Source organism: Lissotriton vulgaris, chromosome 3_1 (assembly GCF_964263255.1).
Source record: "Lissotriton vulgaris chromosome 3_1, aLisVul1.2, whole genome shotgun sequence".
In the NCBI taxonomy this organism is placed as follows: domain Eukaryota; kingdom Metazoa; phylum Chordata; class Amphibia; order Caudata; family Salamandridae; genus Lissotriton; species Lissotriton vulgaris.
Window position 1 is genome coordinate 1803771618 of NC_141689.1, and position 24611 is coordinate 1803796228.

Sequence of the window (24611 nt, forward strand, 5' to 3'; positions counted from 1 at the left end):
TTGTTTTTTCTCCTTTAACTCATCCCTACTCCTCCCTGTTTCATTCTCCCATCCCAGCCCTCCAGTCCCGGTCTCTTCTAGCCTCTCCCACCTGCCCGGTTTCTCGCTCATTGTCTTTTATTTCATGTTTTCTTTTACTTATCCACACTGCCCTTCCTCCAATGCTTTCTTGCCCCTATAATTAGGCTTTCCTTTGATCCACTACCAACTTCTGCCTTCCTCTCTCCATTTATCTCCCAACATCCTCACTGTCTTCCTTCTCTCCTTCTTTCCATTTCTGCCTCCCTCCTTCCCACTGTCTCTTTTCCCATTGTCTCTCTTCCCATTTCCCTCTTTTATACTCATTCTTCACCCTTCCACTCCTGGCCGCACCGTCTATGCAGTTTCGACCTAAAAAGCACTATGAAGCGGCCAGCGATGGCTGCTCTATAGCACTTTCTAAAATCCTACTGTTATCCCCCTACCCCCGTAAACAACCCCACATGATTGCCAAAGCCAATAGCTCGTCCCTGGGCGATACCTATTGGCTTTGCTGATACTTGTTTTTCCTCCTTTTGACCAACCTGCACAGTTCCCATGCCTTTTTTTCGGCCCTCTTCTGGTATCTTCCTGTCCAGTTTACCTCTACTCAAAAGTACTTACTCTCGTAGTTACAGTGAGGGGCTGCACCCACTTCCCCCTTGAAGTGCAGATATGTTTCTCTTTAGAGTGTGTTGGAAGCTGTAAAGTGTGCCTCTGGGTCGGAGCTTTGTGATGACTGTTAGCATAGTATGGGTGAGTGTATGTAGACTCTGGCTGACCATCCCCAAATACAGCCTAGCACAGCCCCAGAGTGTATAAATCCATGCTGATTGGGCCTTTTTTGGTGTGAAAGGCCAGAGAGATTCAAAGTTGGTACATTTCTTCTCATTCACATGGTTGTATCTAATGTGAGGTTGGCAGTACACCTGAATGTTACTAGCCTTTTGCATTCCATTGGCATAGTGGTAAACCTTAAGTGATCAGTGCCTGTATGAAAAATAAAAAAGATTGTCTGGACATGGCTGTCTACCTATATGGCAAACTCCTGTAACACCTCTCTCATCAGTCCTAATCCAGCACCTACCACGGTTTCTTGTGCAGTAGGAAGGAAGATTGTGAGGACTGTGGTGGCTCAAAGCATGCAGGGAGTGGTTGATAAAGTTATAGAATGCCTAAGGTTTTCATGCTTCCATACCATTTTATTTCAAGTCCTTAGATACGCAGGCTAATAAAAAAAATGCCGGTGCAAGGAACCTGCTGGGCAACTAATAAAAATATCTTGATCTTCAAGGTGAACCTCTTGGGTGATACACTTGACAATTTTCCGTTTTATTTTGATGAAAATCTAGGGTCCTCTTGAGACATGGCAACCTGGTGAAAATTATCTTTTTTTTAGTTAGTGACGTGTAGCTTTGATGCAGATATTTTCGACATGTTGTTCTAAATTACATGCAAACTTTTTTTTCTCTTTCCCATGGTGGACAGCTGAATTGTGTGCTTTTGCGTGCAAGTATAGGCCAACCTATTTTGATGACCACTTTAAATGATCAGTTCTGTAAAGTAATACGTAATTCCTCGTGTGGTCCAAAAGTCACACTGGGGAGCACACTGAAGAAAATGCATTCGGATGCAGTCCAAACATAATCTTTTATTTCTGAAGGGTCCAAAGCCATCTAACTCATGGAGAAACGCACTTTTGTTTAACTTTATACCTGAACGAGTCAGTGAAAAACCTCCTTTCTTGAGCATCCCCACACTGAGCTCCAAAGGTTCAAGGAAGTGCTTTGGGAGTTTTAAAATACCAAATGTCCTGTTGGATAGGGCTATATTAACAACCCCTTGTCCATAAATGGAGATTCCCTTGGACATTGAAATACCCACCACTCTCAGCAATACATGTCCCAGGCTTGAAGGAGACCAACCAAATCACTATGAACTGGGGACTACACTCTGCAGCAAGACTGGTTATGAAGTCCCTACTAAGAAGGAGAAAAAAAGCCAGTTGGAAAACACATCTGAATATCTGGATCGTTTCATCCTAAAGCAGCATCACTGGAATCCTATTTCTAGTTTGTTTTATTGCTTATCCAGAGCTACCCTTTTAGTTGAAATGGTTTTCATCGCTCTGGATGCAAGCCCTTCCTGTGTCCTAGGGACTGGGAACCGTACCAGCCTACTTATTAAGTTATCTGTGCAGATGCTCTCTGCGGTTTATAGATGCCTTCAGCTATTTGAGAATTATCACAGTGTTGAAAATTTCTGTTATCACTAGTGCCATCTGTTGCTTGCTCAAAGCCAACTCCAGCCATTAATTTATCATTTTGCTGCAAGAAGTTGACCTCCAGTAAGGTGGTCAATGGTTTGGTCTCTATCCTCAAGAACCACAAATACAGCAGTAGATGTAGTTCGTGAACCTGCCCTGGTATTTTGCACAAATCAGGGCATATGATTATGCAGACCGCTCCTTAGAACTCACCCACAGTTGGTAGAAAATTCTTTGTCTGATCATTTGCCTGGTACTTCGAAGTCTCAACAATTTAGTTCTGTACAAGATTCGTAAGACTAGCATGAGTAAGTTGCGGCTGTTTCTTGCACCCCAAAGGCTGTGGTGGTGAAGGGGCGCTGAGGGATGTCATCAAACATGGCCATGGTGAAGAGGTGTGATTTGTAAAATGTGAAACCATGATCAGTGCATTTGGGAAGAGGAACAGTTGAGGTTGCAGGACTTCTCATACCTCGCAGATTTCTGTGATTTTTAGCTTTTGGACCATACAGATCAGATCCCTTTTATTTTACTTTTATTTAAGTGACACAATTTATTTTCTCTTCCAATTCAAATTTTCATAACTTCCACTTATCAGCATTTTTCCAGTGAAATATATCACTGTGGAACGCACATTAAGAAACATAAAATAACCAGAAATTGTTCAGCGTTGGATCTAGGGTATGGGAACGGTAACTGAATGTATGCACCTTTACTAGGGTTGCCAATCTTCATTCTTCGAAATGCATAGTTTGCAGAAAAATGAAATGATCAACGTGGACTGCAATAAATTATAGGGGTCCAAAAAAATGATCCTGTCCTCTTTTTAGACGGTGGAGGCCTATAGTGCCAGACTGTCTTTCCTCTACCAAGTTTTGCGTTTTTTTTCTTGTCTTATGCAAGTCAATTATTAGTTTGTTTTTTGCTATTTAGGCTTAAGCCTCATTTGTGAGCGGAAAACACACCATCAATTAAACAGAACAACTATGTCCTCATAATTTATTGAGGCTCCGAGCTGGGATAATGTACTGCTTTCCCCTATGCCTGCAGGCACTCCAAGGATAAAAATAGAACCGGGTTTCAAGAATCCCAGATATTTGCCCCTAACAAAGAGTGATTTATATCCTCTCATGCTGCACTCAGACAAAGCATAAAGGCGCTTTTGTGCTACGATTACCGAGATGGCTGATGTCAGTGCGCTTGTCCAGCACCGAGCTCCATTCTTCTGCTAAATTGGGCTTTGTACCGTAATCCGCAGAGCCGTTGTGTTCGTCGTACAAAAGTGTGTAGTTTACGAATTTTCTTTTATTGTTTAGTCTGTGCCTGCTTCACTGTCTCATGTGCTGTAACAAACACCCACGCATTTAGTGCATTAAAAATAGTCACAGGTGCTGGAGGGCTGTGAATGCCCTGTGTTCACCGCCAAGCATGGTTCATTCAGTAGGAGGTTGGAAACATTGCTGGAAGTAAGGACGTTCTGTTTAGAGAAGTCTTTCATACTGACCGGAAAGATTAGTGTCTTGGCTAGTGTGATGCAGAGAGGGGCTTTTTGTGAACTAAATGACATCATAGAATGCCTTCTGAAATGTTAAAAGCTTTACTGTTGAAAGAACATTGCCTGCTTTTTAGAAAGAAAACAAGCCATTTCATATGCCCTCTCTTTACTTGGTTACACTGCTTTCCCTGCTAAACATGTTCATATAGTTTCACACAGCATGTTATTTGGTCATGTGTGAAGACATCGGTGTCCAAATTATTTGCAGCTGGACTGGAGGTGTGTTAGGATGTCAGGATAAAGCAGATTTTATTACTGAGTTCCATTTAAGTTAGCTGCATGCTAATTTGTCTTATGTGGATATCCTCAAAATGGGATTGGACACCTCACTATCCTAAGAAAGTTCAGGTTTGCTCCTGGCCTTACAATTCTACACAGCTGCGCCATGAGGAAGTACAGTGCTTAATATCTGTTTGTACTTAGCTAGATATTAGTTCCTTTTTAGTCAGAATAATAGTGTGGGTGATTATCCCACTTGCTTGCCACTTACCCATTCTTGGATCCGTGTATTGCTTTTGTTTGCTCAGTACTTATGGTTTGTGCAGTTCTTGTGTAATGTTAACAGTATTTGTTGAGCGCGCATGTCGCCCTGTGGGGGTATCCTGGTGCCAGAAGACATATCTTTTCCTGGCTTGAGCCTACTTGAAGAGCAAGATTTTAAGTTTGTTTGGAAACACTAGGTCAGAGCTAGCAGCTCTGATGTGCAGGGACAGATCGTTCCAGGCTTAGAGTGAGTTATAAGCTAGCCTTCCTGCTCTGCGGAAGGGGGTTCGGAGGGAATGTGAGCTAACAGGAGGCTGGCAATTGGAGTGTTCTGGTCGGTGTGTGGAAGCAGACTCGATTGTTCAGGTAGGAAGGGCCAAGGGTGTGGTGTAAAGCACTTTGTAAGTGTGAGTAATAAGTGTAAAGTGCCAGCATTTGTGAAGAGGAAGCCAGTGTATCTTTTTGAGGTGGTTGGTGAAATCAGTGGGGGGGGGGGGGGTGGAGGGGGGGCTGGTTTGGAGTGTTTCGCTGCTGAATTTTGAATCACTTGGTGATGACTGGGAAGGTGAGTTGCGATGTCCCTATAGAGAGCATTTCTGTAGTTGAGTTTGTTCGTTATCAGGTCTGTTTGGCTATTCTCCAGGTGTCGGGGGAGCCACTTGAAAATCTTGAGGTATTTAAGGGTGTTGAAGCAGGTGGCTGCCACTGTGTTAACTTGGATGCCTTTGAGATATTTCTATCCACCACTATACTGGTGTTCCTGGATTGATGGAGTTGGATGCTTGGCCAAGATCTGCTGGCCATCTTGTACCGATAGGGATATCCTTTCTTTAAAAAAAAAAAAAACTTTCTTTTATTAAAACAAGAGTGCAATCCATCAGTACAGAAAATAGATATTAAGCAAACCCATTTTGGGCAATTACAACAATGGAATTTATAGTCTTTCAATACATTGCTTCACTGCCCATGCATAGTAAACAGAACCCTCCCACCGTCCCTCCGCCCCAGCTCAGCCCACCCTCTCTTCATGACCGATAGGTTCCCCACAGGCTCCAGATTTTTTCCCATTTCTTGGGACAGCCCCTACTTTCGTCTATTACTTTCTCAGCAAGACTGCACCAGTCCAGGTCTTTTTTCAGAGATATCTTTTCTTGAGGGCACCACTTCTGCTTTGTCACAGTTGAACTTGAGATGGTTGACTTTCATCCAGTTGGCGATTTCGGACATGCAGATGGCAAAGATGGTCTGAGTGTGGGACATGTTGCCAGAGAGGATGAGTTGAGTGCCATCCATGTACGACATTCTGTTGATACCATTGTATCTGATGTTCTCTAGGAGCAGAGACCTGTTTGTTGAAGAGATTAGGGCTGAGCGAGGATCCATAGGGAACTCCACAAATCAGGTTGGTAGTTGTTGAGGTGGAATGTGCCAGGCTGACCAACTGTGTGCGCCCTATGAGGAAGGGGCAAATCTAAGGGATCCCTTGTCATCTAATTTCAGAATCGAGGAGGGGTTGGATGAGGATCGCGTATGAGACAGAGTTCAAAGCTGCACCAAGGTTGAGCAGGATGAGTTTGCGGTGTTTCATCTGTCCATGATCATGCAAATATCATCGGTGGCAGCGATCGGGGGTTTTTAGAAAGCCTGATTGAGAGGGGTTGAGGGGGTGGTTATCGGTTAGGTGGCCTGACAGGGATTTGCTGATGAGTTTTTCAATCATTTTTGCTGGGTAGGGAAGCAGGGAGATAGGTCGGTAGTTAGCCAGTATTTTTTAGTCTGCCAAACCTTTGTTCAGGAGCAGAAAAATGGTGGCACACCTCCAGGCTTCCGGGAAGGGAGCAGAGGTGAGGGAGTTGTTGAGATTTGGGCAACAGATGGGCTTTAGTCCTCTAGTGTACCGAAGTGCAGACAGTGGTCCGGAAGGGTTCCAGAGTAGATGGATCACATGATTTGAGGCTGGTTCTGTCATGGAGATCACTGGCCAGCATGTCAGGGTGGATTGTCTCAGCAGATTAGAAAACATTTAGGGAGAGTGGGTCCGATTGACTTGCAAAAGTTGTTATTGCTGATTTTGTCAAGGAAGAAGTGGGAGAGCTTGTTGCAGAGGTCCTGTGAGGGGGTGATAGTGGTAGCTGACAGCAGTGGAGGCGAAGTCTTACTATCACGAAGATTTCTTTGGTGGTGTTCAAACTGTTTCTGATTCAGTCAGAGCTGAGCACATGGTGTCTGTTTGACGATAGTAGTGTTGGAGGGTTGACTTGAAGACTCTTTTGTCATGTCACCTAGAGAATGTCTCCAGCGTGCCAGCTGCCTGCAGTGGCACTTGTAGCGTCTGAAATCTTCCATATACCAACTCTCATGTGGTCTTGTTCTGGAATTGGCAGTGGTTTTGAGAGGGGCCAGGGAGTTCTTGGAGTAGGTGATCTATGCATTGAATTGAGTGATGGATTGTAGGAGGTCGTCTTGAAGTTGCAGTGTTTTGGTTTGGAGTTTTGTGGTCCAGGCTTCTTCTGAGATTCTGCTCCACTTTCTCTGCATTGTCTTGGAGTGTGTGGAGGAATGTTAATGGGGATGTGCATGTTGAAGCTGACCAGGGAGTGATCCATCCAGGGGATGGATTGGTCTACGGTGCTGCTATTAAACCTCGTGAAGATAGGGGAGAGGAGAGATGTCCTACACAGTGGGTGGGATCCTTCATGCGTTGTGTAAATCAGAGAGGGTTGATTTCGTCCAGGAGGATTAAGTAGCAGCTGTTGAGCCCTAAGTGTGAACCTACCTGTGCCTGGTCTTCCACCAAGGCCCTGCTTTTGCGGAACCCACTCCTGTTCAGTCGAGGGCCCCAGCCTCGTTGTCCTGTGGTCTCTCTCCACTGTCCCTCTCTCGTTTTCACTCATACTTCACCCTCTCTGATTCTCTGTTTTGTGCTTGCACTCTGTCTCATTAGTTTTGTCTGTTTCTCTCATGTCGCAGCTTCTTTTTTGCACTGCTTGCTTTCTTTTTACCAATGTTGGTTTTCTCACTCTCTTGCTTCTCTCGATCTGTGTGCCACTGTATTGCCCTTTTTCTTACTCTCTTGCATCCTTTGATCTTTGTGCCACTATTCCTAGTGCTGCCCCTTTTCCCACGCTCTCTAGTTGCCTAGATGGCAATCAGTGCCTCATCTAAGCTACTTAGATCGTGTTCTCTGTATTCACCCAAGCAAATATGGTATCATGTCGAAACATTTGAGAAATTCCTTGCATATTACACTTTTATGGTTGATTAGTGACAAGAATGAATAACCGTTTAATGTTTACCAGTCTTTTCTGTGTTACCTGGTAACTTTTATGTGGTCATTACTTCAATATGGCTGCCATACCATTCTAAATCCAGTCATGACCAAATAGGGAACAAAAGCCATGTTGGGGTAAAGGTCAGTATAAGGAAAGGTGGACTAAATAATTCTACACGCACCGACCAGGCATGTATTCAATATTAATGATTTATCAATTATGTACATCACTAAATTTCATGGTTAGTGCCCTATATTTTTGAGGAATCATCAAATTGCCCATGCCACATTTCTCCGTGCTCCTTCAAATTGAATGTGGCATATTGTGATCCATTGAAGGAGGCTTTATGAACCTCCCCCCTCCCCTTTAGCAGGGGTGATGTACTTTGTACATTGAGGAATGCGTATGTTTATTCTTATATTATTATATATTATTTATTAAAAAATTTCAAACATTACAGAGAAGTTCCAGGTAAAAGCATTACATTCATCATGAGCATCACACATTAATGGACCATTAGTACAGATAACTTGTTGATCCTGAGCTGCAGTAGAGTAAATGTCCAAATCATGGGAGTCTCAAGGCAATACTCTACCCATTCCTGTGAAGCCAGGTAGCCATGCCTGTGACTTGAATAGTAGTTTAAGGGAAGTTTGAAACTAGCACACCTCAACAGGGATTACGTTTGCTTACTTTTGTTTTGTGCATCCGCTGATAATTACTTAAGTAGGTTCCCAGAACAGTATCTTAATGACAATGGTTTCATCTTTGCAGGTTACTCTTAAAAAGGTAGGGTAGCATTAACAAAGTAAGTCTGCATGGGTTTCCAAATATTTTTGGATCAAAGGAAGGGTGGACTAGTATGTTTCCAAATGTTCAATGCAATACATTGGAAACAGCCTTTACGTTGTGGCTCGAACCACGCTGTACCTTAACAACACGGTCCGAACCATGAATGTGTCTTTCCAACGCATTCCTTTACCACACAAGTAGTTACGAGCTACTTAAGGAGCTGGTGATATTTTCATTCAATGATGGTTGAGGTGATTTTAAACACTTTACCCCAAAAATTTGCAATTCTGTAACACTCAAATGCAAGGTATATAAAGTCAGCGTTTGGAGCTAGGCATTTAATGTGTTGAAAATTTAAGATATATGTATGGGATGTGCTGTATTTCTGGTGTAGGAACCTAAAATTAATTAATTTGTCTACTGTTTGGGCATGATGACTTGGTTGCAGTATATCCATTCTTTGTTGGATAGGCTGCACTAGAGCAGATTCTCACCTTGTTTTAGCTTGGAAACTAATCGCAGGGGTCTCATTCAGGACAGCAGTGTATAGACTGATGACTATGTGTCTATTCAAAGGGAGTGTCATGAGCTGAGCTAGGGTCCTGCATGATTTTGGTAATTAGTAGCTCTGCATGGTACCCAGAGCCGATAATAGGCAAACATTTCCATAGCAGTGAGTTCTATCCCAGCTGCGATGATGGCGTTTTGTAAAAACCTTCTCTGGGGGTGCATGTGCGTTTGTGACATAAGCCCTTTAAAATGTGATGTTTCATTGGATTTTAATGTGAGATAATGGTCTTCAGACATGAGCTGACCAATACTTCTGCAAGAGAATAGCATGATGGGGCTGTAAGGTGGGGGAAATACAAGAGAACATGAAGCAAGACATTTAGGGATGGATTCAGAGAAGGATGTATGGATGAAACGGATGGAATTATGGAAAGAATGATGAAGAGAAAGATTACATGGAAGGTTGGATGTAAAGTAGGGAGAGGTCAGAATGATGTAGGGAGATGAGGAAGGATAGATGAGACATGGGTGATGGATGAATGAAGGGGGCTGGTGTAGGTGAAAAGACCAGGATGGATGGGAAAAGGAAGGATGCAGAGATGAATGGATGGATGATCAAATTTTCTGAGAATGCAGGTGTGACGGGAACAATTTGTCCTCTTTGTTTTCTCCACTTCCTCGGTGAAGTAACCAGATGATTTCTAAGCTCATTCCCCTCTCTCACGCAGTGTCATTTGGCAAATGGTTCAAAGTGGAATGTATTTTTCTTCTACTTCGTAGTCCCTAGTTATAGAATTGTACTGAGTGCTCCAATTGTGGATGAATTAAAACCCATTACAGATTTTTTTAAACTGCACTGTTATCTAGAAAAATAACAGGTTTTAAAAATGTGATGTTTCTCTTAATTGATGGTACCTTGTTACTCTTTTGGGTCATAGGGTGATTGGCATTAAAAATTACTGCTCAGTCTTATGTTGCTGCAGTATTGTCTATGCTTTTTTTGTTTCCTTAAAATCTAAACTAAGACGGCTTTGAAGTAGCAGCTTTTATTACAATGAAATTCTTTTGTTTCTTAGGCCTGGAAGAAGAGATGGTTCATTCTTCGCAGTGGACGTCTAACAGGAGATCCGGATGTCCTGGAGTACTACAAAAATGACCACACCAAGAAACCAATACGGATTATTGATCTAAACTTGTGCGAGCAAGTGGATGCTGGGCTGACTTTTAACAAAAAGGAGTTTGAAAACAGTTTTATCTTTGACATTAAAACCATTGACCGAATATTTTACCTGGTTGCAGACACTGAAGAAGAGATGAATAAGTGGGTGCGGTGCATTTGTGAAATTTGTGGGTTTAACCCCACCGAAGAAGGTAAGCCCAGTCGGTTATTGGGTAATAGCCACCTTAATCCCTTAACTCTATTGTCACTGATAGTTCACAAACAAATACCAGTGGAATGTACTGTTGTCCAGCTTGTAACACTGGCAACAAATATGCAAATAGTTCCAAATAGGTAACACAGCTGTAAGTCTGTCTAGACAGCATCCTCCTGTAGGGGCACAATTTTGGTACATCTCTCACAGCCAGTTGCCTCAAGGCAGATGCAGCTTGCAAGTTCTTTGCATAGATCCTGCGGCACCAGGTAGCTGTGCTATTATAGAAGTAAGACCGGCTCTTCTCTGGGGAATGCTAACCACCATTCCTCCTTCCCCACAAGGCAGTTCCTTCTTCTGCAGGACATCTACAGCTCTTCTTGCAAGGATCTCGCTCATGTTGTCTCCACTCAAAAAGAACGCAGCAGTCAAGGATGATTTCTGCCTATACTGGAACACGACCACCCACGTTGAGGTGCTCATCCTTGCATACTGACCACTGGTTCTACTCTGCATTTATCCTAGTTTTGCAGTTTTAGGTATGGTTCCCACATATACATAAATCTCTGGACCTGATTTCAAGCAGTTCTTGACATTTCCAACATTTTTAATCATAGCCCCAGACTGATGAGGCTACAATCTGTCGCTCAAATTAAGCAGGAAGTGGGGGGGAGGGAGGGGGGAACCTGGGTCTTTACTGTAAGTAATCTGAGTCCAAGGCACAGAAAATGGATGGTGCCTTCCTATTCATCTACCACACAACTGTCTGCAATAACCTCTGGAAGAATGAAGCAGGTAGGAGGCAGGGACTGTCCCTGCACTTCATAGCAGCACCGGTCTCCCTCCATTCCTCCATCTTCTCACAAGAGCCTAGTCCACTTCAGAGGATCTCAGAAATATTACTACAATGTACACCCCTGTCTGTTAGGCTCTCTCCTTACTCCATGTTGTATACATCTACACATAGAAGATCCAAAATGGATCCCTGTCCCCTTATAATCACGCACAACAGACTGACAGTGTGCCCAGTGAAACGCACTATTTAATCATTACCCTCTGCATCCTACCAAAGACCCCTTACCATAGCTATCTGTTGGCAGCAGGCCTAATATTAAGAGGCAGGAACCTAGTTTGTAGTGGTATTCCAATTTTGATAAAGCTTACAGTTGTGAGATTCCATTAGAGATACTTGCTATACGGCACAGTCCCTAATACCAGAGTTCAGAAACTGAAAAATTGTGAGTTTCCTGGGTTAGAATATAGTGGTTTGATTTAATTTTTTTGAACGTAAGGTGCAGTCGCAGGTGGACCATGGTGTTAATAAAATCTCAAATGGCACAGAAGTTTTTTATATTTCTTTTCAGATTTAGATGTTAGTATGGGGCATTCCTTCTATTTTAGCGTGCTAGTTTAGCTCAAAATGAATTGAAACTTGACCTTGTGGTCGGAAACCTGTCTTTATTGGGGTACTGATGAATACAAATTTGGATACATTTATATGAAACCTCTGGGTGGATATTAAAGTTCTAGCTAGGTAGTGCATTTTTTTCTTTGATGTTTTCAGTACTGCCCAACTATGAATTAGGAAGTGCATCATAGTTTTAGAAACAACCCTCGTTACTACCCAGAAGGAACATTACATTTTGAAATTTACTATCATAGTTTGCCTTCCCACATTCTTCAATTCCACTAAAAGAGATCACATATTTATTACTCATTCCTCAATAGTATTAGATTGCTATATGACTCCCTGTGTAAGTATTAGTTCTACAGCTACTAAGGGTAAAAGTTCCAGCATTTCCTATCAAAACCCAGTTTTTGTTCAAATTTAAAAGATGGTTTTACCCATCCTGGCATTTGGGCTGGCCACAGTGTAATGCAGATATATTAACATACGTTAACTACAAACATGTTTTTAACAAACAATTAGCCTCCTAATTGGTTACAAATTAGTTTTAATGATTCATCCTGTCTACAGACACACAATACCGTCTTTGTAAGGTGAATATCAGTGCTTCAAGTGGCCAATGAGTGGTGGAAGACAATGTGCTCCAATTGAGTGCCTCTTTTTCTATATCCTTTGGTTTTTCAGGCCTCAAAAAGGCAAAACATTGCCACTGCCAACACATTCCAGTCACCATAATAAAAACTATTGGCAAATCTATTGTATTTGACTTAAGATAGAGCCGCCATCAAACCCTTGCAACTTTGAAATCTTGGGCTCCCTAGACCAATTGGGGCCAACTAACAGGGGAGGCTATCTTCATTGCACCACCTGTCAATTGTGTTGCAGATAGAGTCAAAACTGTGGATGTGTAAAAGGCCTTGAATTACAGTCACTTGTTCAGGTAAGACGAGAACCACAGTATTGGTCCTCCTGGATGAAGAACTCAAACTCCTTAACTTGCTTGACTCTATTGTGTTCCTTTTTTCTGGTCAGGTTTCATGTTCAATCAATTTTGTGTTAAGCAAAAGTCATTTGTCCAATATGTAAGCAGCAGTGATATTTGTATCTGTGAACGTTTGTCAATTTTGAAGTTTAGGACCTCGTGCATGTGCCATTTCTACCAATGATAGTTCACACCAATTGCTAATATTTGCAAATGTTAAAGTTCGCAAAAAAATCGAAGCACAGCTCTGCGTGTATGAAGCCCATGGATGCCAGGCCCAACTGCCACTCACATAATATACCCATACAGACTGGAATTTGTTGGATTCTAAAATTAAACCTACTCAGAAATTTCACATACCTCAAACAACGGTTCTTCACAAAGGAGGCGCAGGCTGCGGCTACACCCTTGCAAGCCCACATAATCAATCTGAGTAGCTAGCGAAGTCCCATAAACCAACATAGTAAAGTTTGTAAACATTAGTCCTAGCAAACATCATAGTTGGCATCGCCAAAGCCCACTTCTAGCTAGCCCAAGTGACAAACTACCGCATATAGCTCGCAAGTCCTGTTCTGTCCAAAAGACAAACTTAAATAAATGTTGAGAAACATAGCACATCATCAGACCTAGTGTGGTCAAAGCCCACAGCCAAGGGAGCCCTGCACCCTACTCCATAGACATCAATAGCTGTGGTGTGTTTCAAAAACACATCTCACTGGAGTTGTACTTTAATCTTTTGTTACTTATATTGCACTTGCCTCTTGCCAGGTCTAATGTATGTCTTTGATTTTTAAAAAAGTACTAATATTTATCCAGTTCTCTCGTTCACTCTCTCTCTCTCACTCTCTCACTCACTCACTCTCACTCACTCTCACTCACTCTCACTCTCACTCTCACTCACTCTCTCTCTCACTCTCTCTCTCTCACTCTCTCTCACTCTCTCTCTCACTCTCTCTCTCACTCTCTCTCTCACTCTCTCACACTCTCTCTCACACTCTCTCTCACACTCTCTCTCACACTCTCTCTCACACTCTCTCTCACACTGTCTCACACTCTCTCACACTCTCTCTCACACTCTCACTCTCTCTCACACTCTCTCTCACACTCTCTCTCACACTCTCTCTCACACTCTCTCACACTCTCACTCTCTCTCTCACACACTCTCTCACTCTCTCTCACACTCTCTCTCACACTCTCTCTCACACTCTCTCTCACACTCTCTCTCACACTCTCTCACACTCTCTCTCACACTCTCTCTCACACTCTCTCTCACACTCTCTCTCACACTCTCTCTCACACTCTCTCTCACACTCTCTCTCACACTCTCTCTCACACTCTCTCTCACACTCTCTCACTCTCTCTCTCACTCTCTCTCTCACTCTCTCTCACACTCTCTCTCACACTCTCTCTCACACTCTCTCTCACACTCTCTCTCACACTCTCTCACACTCTCGCAACTCACATAATGCTATATGATGTTCTCAAACGTGATGAGAAAAATAAATAAACCATATGATATTTGACACAACTATTAGAAGTATCGTTTGCAGACCTTCAAATCAAGTTAAATTTTCTGGAAAAACATATATTTAGAGGGAAGTTTAAGTTGATGGACTTTTAATACAGGGTACAACCCAAATCTTCACACATTGAACATGTCATAGATGATATTCTACTATAACCTCCATGCATGACATTCACTTTCGATGTACATGTATTTTTCTGAATTGTTGCTATATGGTTATATTTATATATACCGAATAAAGCACTTTTGAATTGAAATTGACATTCACTTTCACTGTCAACCTAGTTCCTCGCCATGATACACAATCATCAAAATCAGGCATTAGATCTATAATGATTCATAAGGATAGAATCAAACTTTTCTGTCACAAAAAACTTGAAACAGTACCCATAGTTATAGTCTGAATATGGTATAGCATAGATAACACCTCATGTGCCATGTGAACATTCTGAACAACCATGTCTTCAGCGTCATGCCCTCTAACTAAATAGCAATGCCTTCCAAAATAAAGAAACAATTGTTATTTCGAATCAGCTAATTAGTCACACAATCTTACTTATTCCTTCTGACAAATTAACCTACCCTGTCTCTCATTCACATCTCATTTCTACATTTCAGCAAAGGTGCCAGGAGTACGAGTTAAGGTCTACATTTACTATTGAATATGCTAACTTCCTTCTTACTTTAGTTTTTGGGGTGGGGGGCATCTAGGAGTTATTCTTACTAGAATACCTGTACCCCATCCATTAAATCTTAGGGCACACTTCTATGTCATTTTAAAAGATATGCTGGTTTCCTCTGTGCCATCCCAGCAAACCGTCAATTGTTTCCAAAAGTTTATCTACCATAATGCACACTACTGAACGTTTTTCATGACGCTGCACAATTTTTGATATTGAATGAGAAATTATTACTTTCCCTACAATGTTAAGATGTTCCAGTGTAGGCACTCTCCCCTGGTGGCAAAAGCATAGATGGTTTTTTTTCTTTCCAAGACCCTGATTATGAGTGGCAAAATGTCTCACAAAGCGATAGCCCCAGGTGGCATTCTGCAATTCAAAATTCTGAATGTCTCCATGACCAGATTTCACATCTGCAAAACTTTCCCGCAATAATTCTCGCCTCTCTGATACTGGACCTCTTTGTTGACACAGGGATTGTGGGCAGCTGCACAGTCTGGTCCCAGCCCGACCTCTACAGGAAAAAGGGGCAAGCAGATATTGCGCTCCCTGGACCAGCTGAAGCCTGCCCTGATACCTTGGTTAACCTGCCCCCCATCCTGCATCTCTTACTGCCATTTTAAAGCCTGTCTTCATACTACAGAATTTATATGATCCGTAGCAAACACTTTGCAGCAGCTTACCATCGCTTTTTCTTTTTCCCTTAACGGATGAGTGCATACCTTCTCCGTCCTAAGACTGGCTATGTCCCTGTGAAAAGACCTTGAGCAGATGGAAGAAATGGTTGCATGATGCAGGATATAATGTGCTGTAAAAAGACAATGTGGCGGCCCTTAGTATTGCTGTACCATTGTTGGCGTAATCTTTATTATCCATCCTGATCTGTTTTCTAAACATTTTAGAGGTGAAGCCTTTTCCCCCTTGCTTGTCTGAGTAATTCATGTAGGATATTATTCTCAAGTATTATGACCTCAGTCCCTGAGAAGAGAAAGACTTGTTCTCATAATGGGGGTGAGGGGGGGTTGGTTGTTCACATGGTGTAAGTGCACACGTTTTTGTGAAGTCATTAGCCTAATGCCCATACCACATGACCAAAGTCCACAATGTAACTGTTCTTTAGTGAGTAGAGTCTGAAATAGTTTTCAGCTTGTTGGCCACCTGTAGTGTTTATTGTGGCAGCCAATATAGTTTCTTATAGATCCTTTTTAAAAAAAAACTTTTCACAATAAAAATAAAAATGTGCAAAAGATTAAAGTTACATTTTATGAGCAAATTAAAAAATCTTTGGAATAAATTAAACTATTTACTTCTGTCATATTACATCTATAAACCCACTCAGATAATGTTATTGTAATAAATCAACTGTATCAATTGTGCTCTATAGGCTTGTTTTCATATTATTCATTTTACTTGTCGATTCTTGTTTTATATACTGGTTTCTTATTTGTTGTGATACTCGAATCTAAATGTTCAATCCCACCACCATGATTAATCAATTTGTACATCAAAATGGATTGTGCAGCATCAACTATTCTTCCAGTTTATATAATCTCACCTATTCTTTCATTGTATACACACTCCTCAAACACAAGCTTTTAATACCATCTTATTTTATTTGAGTGCTCTGCAATCCTGTTTGTTTTCATTCTTTCAAGAATTTTCTTTTCACAGCCATTTCATTCTCTACACGCGAGGAAAATGATTTTTTATTTCAATTATCTTGAACATACGAGTCATTAACTTACACAGGTTTCATGTAAACTATGCCTAATATATATTATTGGTGCTCTCGCTAACCTTTATATACTATTTTACGTCGTTCCTGTACCTCTTCCAAATGTTGACCGTTCCTACAGCATGTGGGAGGGACTGCTAATATCTCTTTTGCACTTTGGGAACAGTTAAAATTGAGTCAATACATTTATTGCTAGATATTTAAAACCAAGTCCCTATATAAAATCCGCATTACAACTTAAAAACTCATTTACACAAGTTAAAGCAAAATATTTTCTCTGATGAAGTTCATTCATAGCATCTAAAAACAGAAGCAAATGGCCTGTTTCTAATTTGGAGTCCAAAACGGCAAAGGGCTTTGGCTAGATGCATCTTGCATGGGATTAAAAAGTGGGCCAGGGATTTTGTGTCTATAGAATCAAAAATGACAGGAATAATTTTATCTCTTGATTTCCACAACCATCAATCGTCTCCCAAATCAAACACCCTGAAACAGAGGTGGAAATGTTTTTTCAGATGTTCATGATTTGACAAATTGATGGAAAGCCTGAGATTGCAGTAGCTTTGAAGAACCAAACTATTGTGGGACCATCAATACAAGAGATGTTAGTCCTTTGGTGGCTAAAATGTAAGTTGTAATAACGAATAATTTACTACTGTGTACCGGGGCGTGTGTTTATGTTGATCAGTGTATCCGGTACCTGCAGGAGTGTGCCTTTTGAGGGATTTTTGGAAAGCGTGATTTAATTAATTAATTATTTATTTAAATTATTTATTGCATATTTCACAATTATTCGCAGCCATAAACCAACAACCCATGGGGCAGGCAGCGATCAATGACCAAGAATTAAAAGATTACTTATATGCAAAAAGAAACTCAAAATATAGCAAAAGCTCCATTAACAAAGCCCAGTCAGCCTAAGTCCGTACTGTGATGTCCGGTTGTACGTAAAGCATTGAGATGTTGATTGTGAATGAATATACGGTGGGGGTACATTGTCAATCCAGTATTTAGTTACTAGACCCGCATATCTCGTCTTCTAGTAATACGGAGTGGGAGGGAGGGACTTCAAAACGCAGTCTCAATACTACCCCCGAGAGGGCACCGTCAGATGTGCATTGCATGGTATAGGCTAAACAGTGTCTGCTTGAGTATTGTCTTCAGGGTCCGTGGGGTTTGCGTCTTCAGCGTCCAAGTTTTTGGAAAGTAAATAAGTTATGTAAAGTCCCCAGAAGTTCTTAGGTCGACTCCTGGAAGAATGAGTATTTCAGTGAATTGCAGTTTGCGTGCTGCAATATAGCATGTTGTGCGACCGCTGTGTGATTGTGGGTAAGGGGCCTTTCGACCAGCACATTGCAACCCACCGCTTTGCCATAACAAGACCCATCTCCACTAGCCTACGCACTGATCTGGGCAATTGTTTGGTATACCCCAGAAGGGCGAGGATGGAGTCCGGGGCCAACTCTATCTACTATTTTACCCAACTCCTGAAAGATAGATTCCCAATATGCGTACACCCCCGGATACTTCCACGCCAAATGGATAAAATCCACAGGTTGTGCTCTGCATCTAACTCAAACCAGTCTCTCTCGTAACCCATACCTGTGCAATCTTTCTGGCGTGTAGTACACTCTATTAACATACTTATAGTGAATCAGCCTGTGTCTACCATGTAAGGAGATACGCCGAGTGCTAGTGCAACAAGAAGTCCAAATGGCGTCATCTATATTCTGCTGCAAGTCTCGCTGCCAGGCAAGTCTGGCTTTAGTATACTGGTTCGCCCTATGGGACAAACCTAATTTATATAGATTAGTGACCATTGTACAGGGCGACTTAGCTCTGATTATGTAGGTCAGTTCTGGCACTACAGGGGGTTCTTGTAGCTCGTCTCCTAGGATACCACACAATGCTCTCCTCACTCAATAAAATTGAAACCGTTGTAGCATGTTGCTAGATATCATCGGGTTCGCCACCTCTTCCCAGGATTTAACTGCACCATCTTGAAATAAGTCCCATGCCGTCCATATGTTCAACGATTGTAACGCCCGTATAACCTCTTTATCCCTGGACGGAGCCAACAATAGGGTTCAATCTATGAGCATGTCTGGGGAATAGAGCAGTGCCCCCGCCTGTATTTGTAGTATGTTATGCCATGCATGCCGAGTTGAATTAAGCAAGTCTAGTATCCCCGTCCTGCCGTCTGTAGGCTCAAATATCATGGCCGGCAGGGGGAGGGGACCTGCGAAGAGAGTTTCCATATGAAGAAACTGAATATTAGGCGCACCATGCATCCAATAATAAGCTTGGGCACCTTGCGCCGGTCTATAATACAAATTTAAATCTGGCGCGCACAACCCCCCCAAGTGGTATGGCAAGGTAAGTATCCGCCAGTTCACCCTCGCTTTTTTACCCGCCCATCCAATTTCATCAATAATGTTGACTCTGAAAAAAAGAAAGGGGAAAAACAATAGGTATGTTAATGAAAAGGAACAGAAATTGCGGCAGAACCACCATCTTCATGATAGAGATTCTACCAAGTAGAGACAATGGCAATCTAATCCAGGTTTCTACATCATCCTCCAGCCTACTGACCGCGGTACCGTAGTTTTCTCTGAACACAATCGGAGTCTGTGTGTAGACGGATACCGAGATATCGTATTGTGTCAGTGGTCCATTGTAGCGGGTAGTCCGGTTCGAAAGTTGGCATGGCTGGGGTGATCGGAAATATTTTGGATTTAGACCAGTTAACACGTAGACCTTACAGCACCTCAAAGTGCACCACCTCCCTAAGTACGGAGGAGAGATTGCTTTCCGGCTTGCCGACACATAATGATGTGTCGTCTGCATATGTGGACACTATGATCCTATAATTTGGGATGCAGACACCTCTATGACTATGATACTCACGTAATGCACACGGCAGTGGTTCAGCCACCAAGGCGTATAAGATAGGGGACAGCGGGCAACCCTGCCTCGTGCCTCTGGATACGGTGATAGAATCCATCACTAAGTCACCTATTTTGATTCGCGCTGTGGGAGAATTATAAAGTATCCCAATCAGTTGGAGAAAGACTGTGCCCAATCCCATCCTAGTTAGAACCTGTCGCATGAAGGGCCATTCGACAGTCGAAGGCCTTCTCCATATCCAAGAAGACCGCGACAGCCGTAGAATCTTAGTTGGTATGTTGGATAGTGCCAAACACCATGCGAAGATTATATGTGAGGTTCATGTCCGGAATAAACCCTGCCTGTTCCGGAGCCACCAAAACTGACGCCAACGGTGCTAGCTGGTTAGCGAGTATCTTAGCGAACAACTTGGTGTCAACATTAAGCAGGGAGAGCATACAATAGGACCCGCATACGTCTAAAGGTTTGCAAGGTTTTGGAATGGCTACGATTATCGCCTCTCATCGTTGGTGGCAGCGTGATTTATTTAAAACAATATCTAAAGATGACAGCGCTTTGGGCTAAAACCTTTTCCTGTCATATAAATTCTAGGCAGATTTGCTTACCGTGGCAGTAGGAAGAGTGATCTGTTGAGGTTGCACTTAGTTTTGCTTAGCCAAGTGTTAAATTGCTGCCAAAATGCCCCCAGAACATAAATATTGCTAGTAAGGTCTCATCACTTATAAGAATGATGTTCAGTATCAACTTGCAAGGTTTCTGGATAGTGTCTGAAATAGGTACTTTAGGGGAGCAACCTTGCTTTCCAAGGATCTGAGGGGCGCATTATCCTTTGACTTGAAACGCACAGCAAGATATCTATAGATTAGTCTTATAGATTTTAAACATGCAGTTTTCATATCATACATGTTTGAAGTTTGGGCGATATGCAAAGGTTATCACTTTAGACTTGCCCTGGTTGGTTTCTATTCAGAAAAGGGGGTGGTGATGGACAGAGTATCTGAATTAAGCAGACCACTCGTACCCAGTCAACAGATCAGGGCTTGATTCATCACCGTTTTTTTAGCTCACTGCACCATCCCAGCTCAGAACCTGGCTACATGCAAATTAGTCTGTCCCTGGCCCAGTGCATAATGGGAACAGGGCAGACCAAACTACCAATCCAATTCTTTTACTGGAAAGGAAACAAGCTTCCGGGGACCGGTTTCTGGCATTACAGCCGTCTTCGGCCCGGCTTGCTTGAATCCTGATGGTGCAGTGAGCAAGGGACTCATGTCTGAGCATACCCTTCCACGCTTATGGTGGTCAAAACGATTCAGAAAAGGGGGTGGTGATGGACTGGGTAGGAGTATTCTGCTTAGTTCAGATACTCTGTCCATCACCACCCCCTTTTCTTCGATTCCCATTTGAAATAGCTGGATCCAAATCACCTGGTCAATTATTGTGATATCTTACAAAGTCATCAGTTTATACATTGAAAGGATGTTCATTTTGTAACCTTTCTTCGACTTTTAAACACGGTTGTTTTCACACATAAAAAGTTATGCAAATGCCAAGCTGTTCTCTCATATCATTCTCATAATTAGCCAATAGTGATAGGGGAACTATGGTAATAAGTGTAATGTAATAACTTATTTCTCATGATTCATTATGTGGGCGTAATTTATAAAATACCTGTATGTATTTGATGAATACTTACAGGATGTTAATTTATACTGTTATCATTAAATTATTACACAGAGTTCAAAGGGGTTAATGGAAAGATTTTGAATAAAGTTTGTTGTTGGTGCAGTTTTCTGGAAATGGGTCGATCCAAAGCAACAAAACCTGATTATTGTTATGGTAAATATCGAATGCCAAAATATTCACATTTAATCTGGCAAAATTAAACTCCGAACATTTTGGTATATTCAAATCACCCTTGTAGAAGTGTTCAAACAACGACTTTGGACTTGTGGTCTATGAAGGATGTCACCATGCAGTTACAGAAAGAAACCATCCCATACCTTCTAATCTGCAACATTAGGTGACTGACCAAGATATGAACCCTCTTGCTAAAGAAATCAATGAGCCAAACGAAAAAATAAGTGTCATTGAAACGAACAGACATGGGAATCAGTTGGACTGTATGGAACCCAAGGTTGACAGACACCTATAACTGTTTACAATCTTTTGCAGAAATTAACCCCTTGCATGCTGCCGCGATTCCGGTCCTGTGCGGCAAAATCGCGAGTGGGCGGGTTTATGACGGCCCCCAGCCGTCATCAGCACACAAGCGCTGTAGTGCATGACGGATGGGGGCCATCATCAGCATGCAAGGGGTTAAGATACTGAAAACATAAACAAACCTATTGTTGACGTTTTTATTTTCTGCCTTAAATTTCGTTTTGCTGGTGCATTGTTGACTGCATTTTCATTTTAAATAGGGATGAGTGTCGACATCCTTTGGAAGAAGTAATTTTGCATCTATTCTTGAAGTAGCAAATGTCGCTTTCGTAATCAATAGCACAACCTTGGCAGTGCTAATTTAGTACAGACATGAATAGCTTAGACATTCAATGTGGTGGGAGGAGGGAGGACAGTAAAGGGATTTTCCCATTGTTGTAAAGAAATGTTTTTTTACAATGATACACTCTCCATGAATACTTGACTGCATGAGTCATTCAGTCCATTTATTCCTTGTATCTCTTCCATTAAAAAGAAAGACCTTGACATCCTTTCTATTGAAATGAAATAACTTTGAACAGAAATGCCATTAGTCACAGCCACATAAAGGTTTTGGAAAAGTCTGGTGTCTTTCTAAGTAAGAATTCCTGCTTCTATAATGCACAATATTTAGGTGTTGTAAATCGTATTCCATCTAAAAATTCTTAAAAATGGACTTGGGTTGCCTCAAGAACATGTTATGACACTTACGGTATATCGTGGCTCTAAAAGATACAGGCTTTTAATGGACTGCCAGCATGTCTCACATGTTCCATGGAGGTGCTTGCGTGCTAGGAATACTTGCCTCTCATTGATTTTCATGTAATAAGAGGCTACTTGGGTGCAAACACTGGTCAGATGATAGTTGTATGAAATGTGGCACCAATTGCCATCTCACCTGTCACCCTATTATCAGTCGTTTGTCCTCCAGCCAGGACTGAACTTGACCGTTTGTTACTGGGATGAAGACTGTTGGAAGGGCTGTGGTATGCTTCCAAGGTTAAGATGCATAGTTGTTGCATGCTGCTAAATCTCCAAAATAGGGGCCAATGTCCAATGTGCCACTACAGACACGTCGAGTAGTGATCTGTAGCCCTTACACCAAGCAAGACACTTTGTGGCTGCATAATGCCAATGGAACAAAACAAGGCGGGGTTGAGACTGCGTGACAAGGTGCAGTTCACACTTCTTGCCACTGTCTGATGACTGGAGGAAGAGCTGGACTAATAACTGACATGCCAATGTAAAGTTGCAGCTGTTGAACTGCCGCTCAGTCACTTGGTTTTGCTGCAGTTCCGGTCTCTCAGCATTCAAAGAGTGACTATCTCAAGGTATGGCTAGGAATCAGATGGATTATTTTTAATAGCTTCCCAAGTTGCCTACTTTGACATTCTGGTGCTAGAGCAGAATTGTCAGGTTTGTGAAGGAAAGGGATCTACGTTCAGATTATTATTTTTTTTTTAGCTTTTATTTGTTTTTAGCGTAACATTGCTTTTTTTAAAAAAATGATCTGGAAATAAAAGTTAAATTTTATCACATTATCTAGACTGGTGTGTGCAGGGTAATATATCGGAAGTGCAATGTCCCGTCTGTCCACCTTTACCATGAAGTGAGGTGTCTTAGCACTGAGGAAACTAGAAAATGTAGACATGGAGCATGTAACAAAGCTATATGATGCATTTAGGGAGGTGATATAGAATTTTTCTTTATAATTCCATCTCGGTCCTTCAATCTCTTCCTTAGAGTTTCACAGTTCTCGCCCAGCAGCACAACCTACTTTTGCTTAGCAGGGGAAGATGGCACCACAGTGTATTACGGCAAGTCGTCTGGTGCTCATATATCTCCGTCCTGTACCCTCAACCAGCCATTGTTCTTTTAGACCGCAGCAACCTCTTGAGAATCCTACTTGGTGTTTCTGGACCTCTGGGACCATACACTCCCAACAGAATTGTCTGTTTCTGTAACACTTTTCTTTCCTGTGACTCATCACATTCTTTAGTGTGTTTATAGTGTTAGTATCCTGGTCTCTCCTAAAGTTAGTAAGTAGAAGGCATCCCAGTTTATGTGACCCCGCGGAGACATCACATCCTTCATGGTCTGACAGAGGCTTTGTCAATCTAAGCAGAAGCATAGTACTTGGTCTGCGCCAACTAGGCAAAGCCCATTCAAAGTGTGAATGTTATTTGGATTATCCCTCTGATGTTCTAGGCAGTATTGCTTGCTGTCAGACCATGAATGTGTTTTATATATATATTCCTCCTTCAAGAATACTGTCCCACAAGTAAAGTACCCAGACTTCTTGATGCTGAAGAGCGCATGCCTGGTTCTTGTGTTTATCTTCAAATGCTCCGCCCTACAACAGAATTGCAAAGTGGTTTAGAGTACTTTTTTTGAAATGATCTCTGTATGTGTACCATTGATAACTAAACTCTGGTTGTGTGTCCTGTGTAAGGTGCACTCCATGCAGAAACTGCTTCTTAATGTATGCCTCTTGTCCCCAGGAGGCACATAACCCTCTCTTAGTTTAGGGACATGTCGTCAACATGTGAGACATGGTTGTGAAATTTGATGTACTGAAACAAACTCAAGGATACATTTTGCTAATTTCTTATGCATGATTGTAGATCCTTTAAGTTTGGTCATACCTTATAGCGTATCTCAAAGGCGTAACGAAAGCAGCACTGAATGAATTGTTATAGACTGTGTTGTAAAATGTGAGACGGACACATCATAACAGTGTAAAAGTCTCAAAATGTCCTGATTAGCTCTGATTGCTTTTGTATGTGAATTTGTTACTTTTTTAGTGTTTTGCCGCATGACCTGGATTTGTCCTTGTTGGTCTTGAAGCAAGTGAAGGTGTGAGCCAGCTTCAGTGAAAGAACAGTCAGGCTGTGGTTACACAC

The 24611-nt window shown here is 42.0% G+C and overlaps 1 protein-coding gene across 2 annotated transcripts in view; it reads left to right on the forward strand.

Moving 5' to 3' along the window:
- Positions 1–24611, forward strand: part of GAB1 (GRB2 associated binding protein 1) — a 299988-nt gene that overhangs the window by 173774 nt on the left and 101603 nt on the right. For both annotated transcript variants that reach the window (XM_086962237.1, XM_086962235.1), the window contains exon 2: positions 9973–10267. In XM_086962237.1, coding sequence (XP_086818363.1) covers positions 9973–10267 — 295 coding nt within the window. The remainder of the gene's footprint in view (positions 1–9972; positions 10268–24611) is intronic.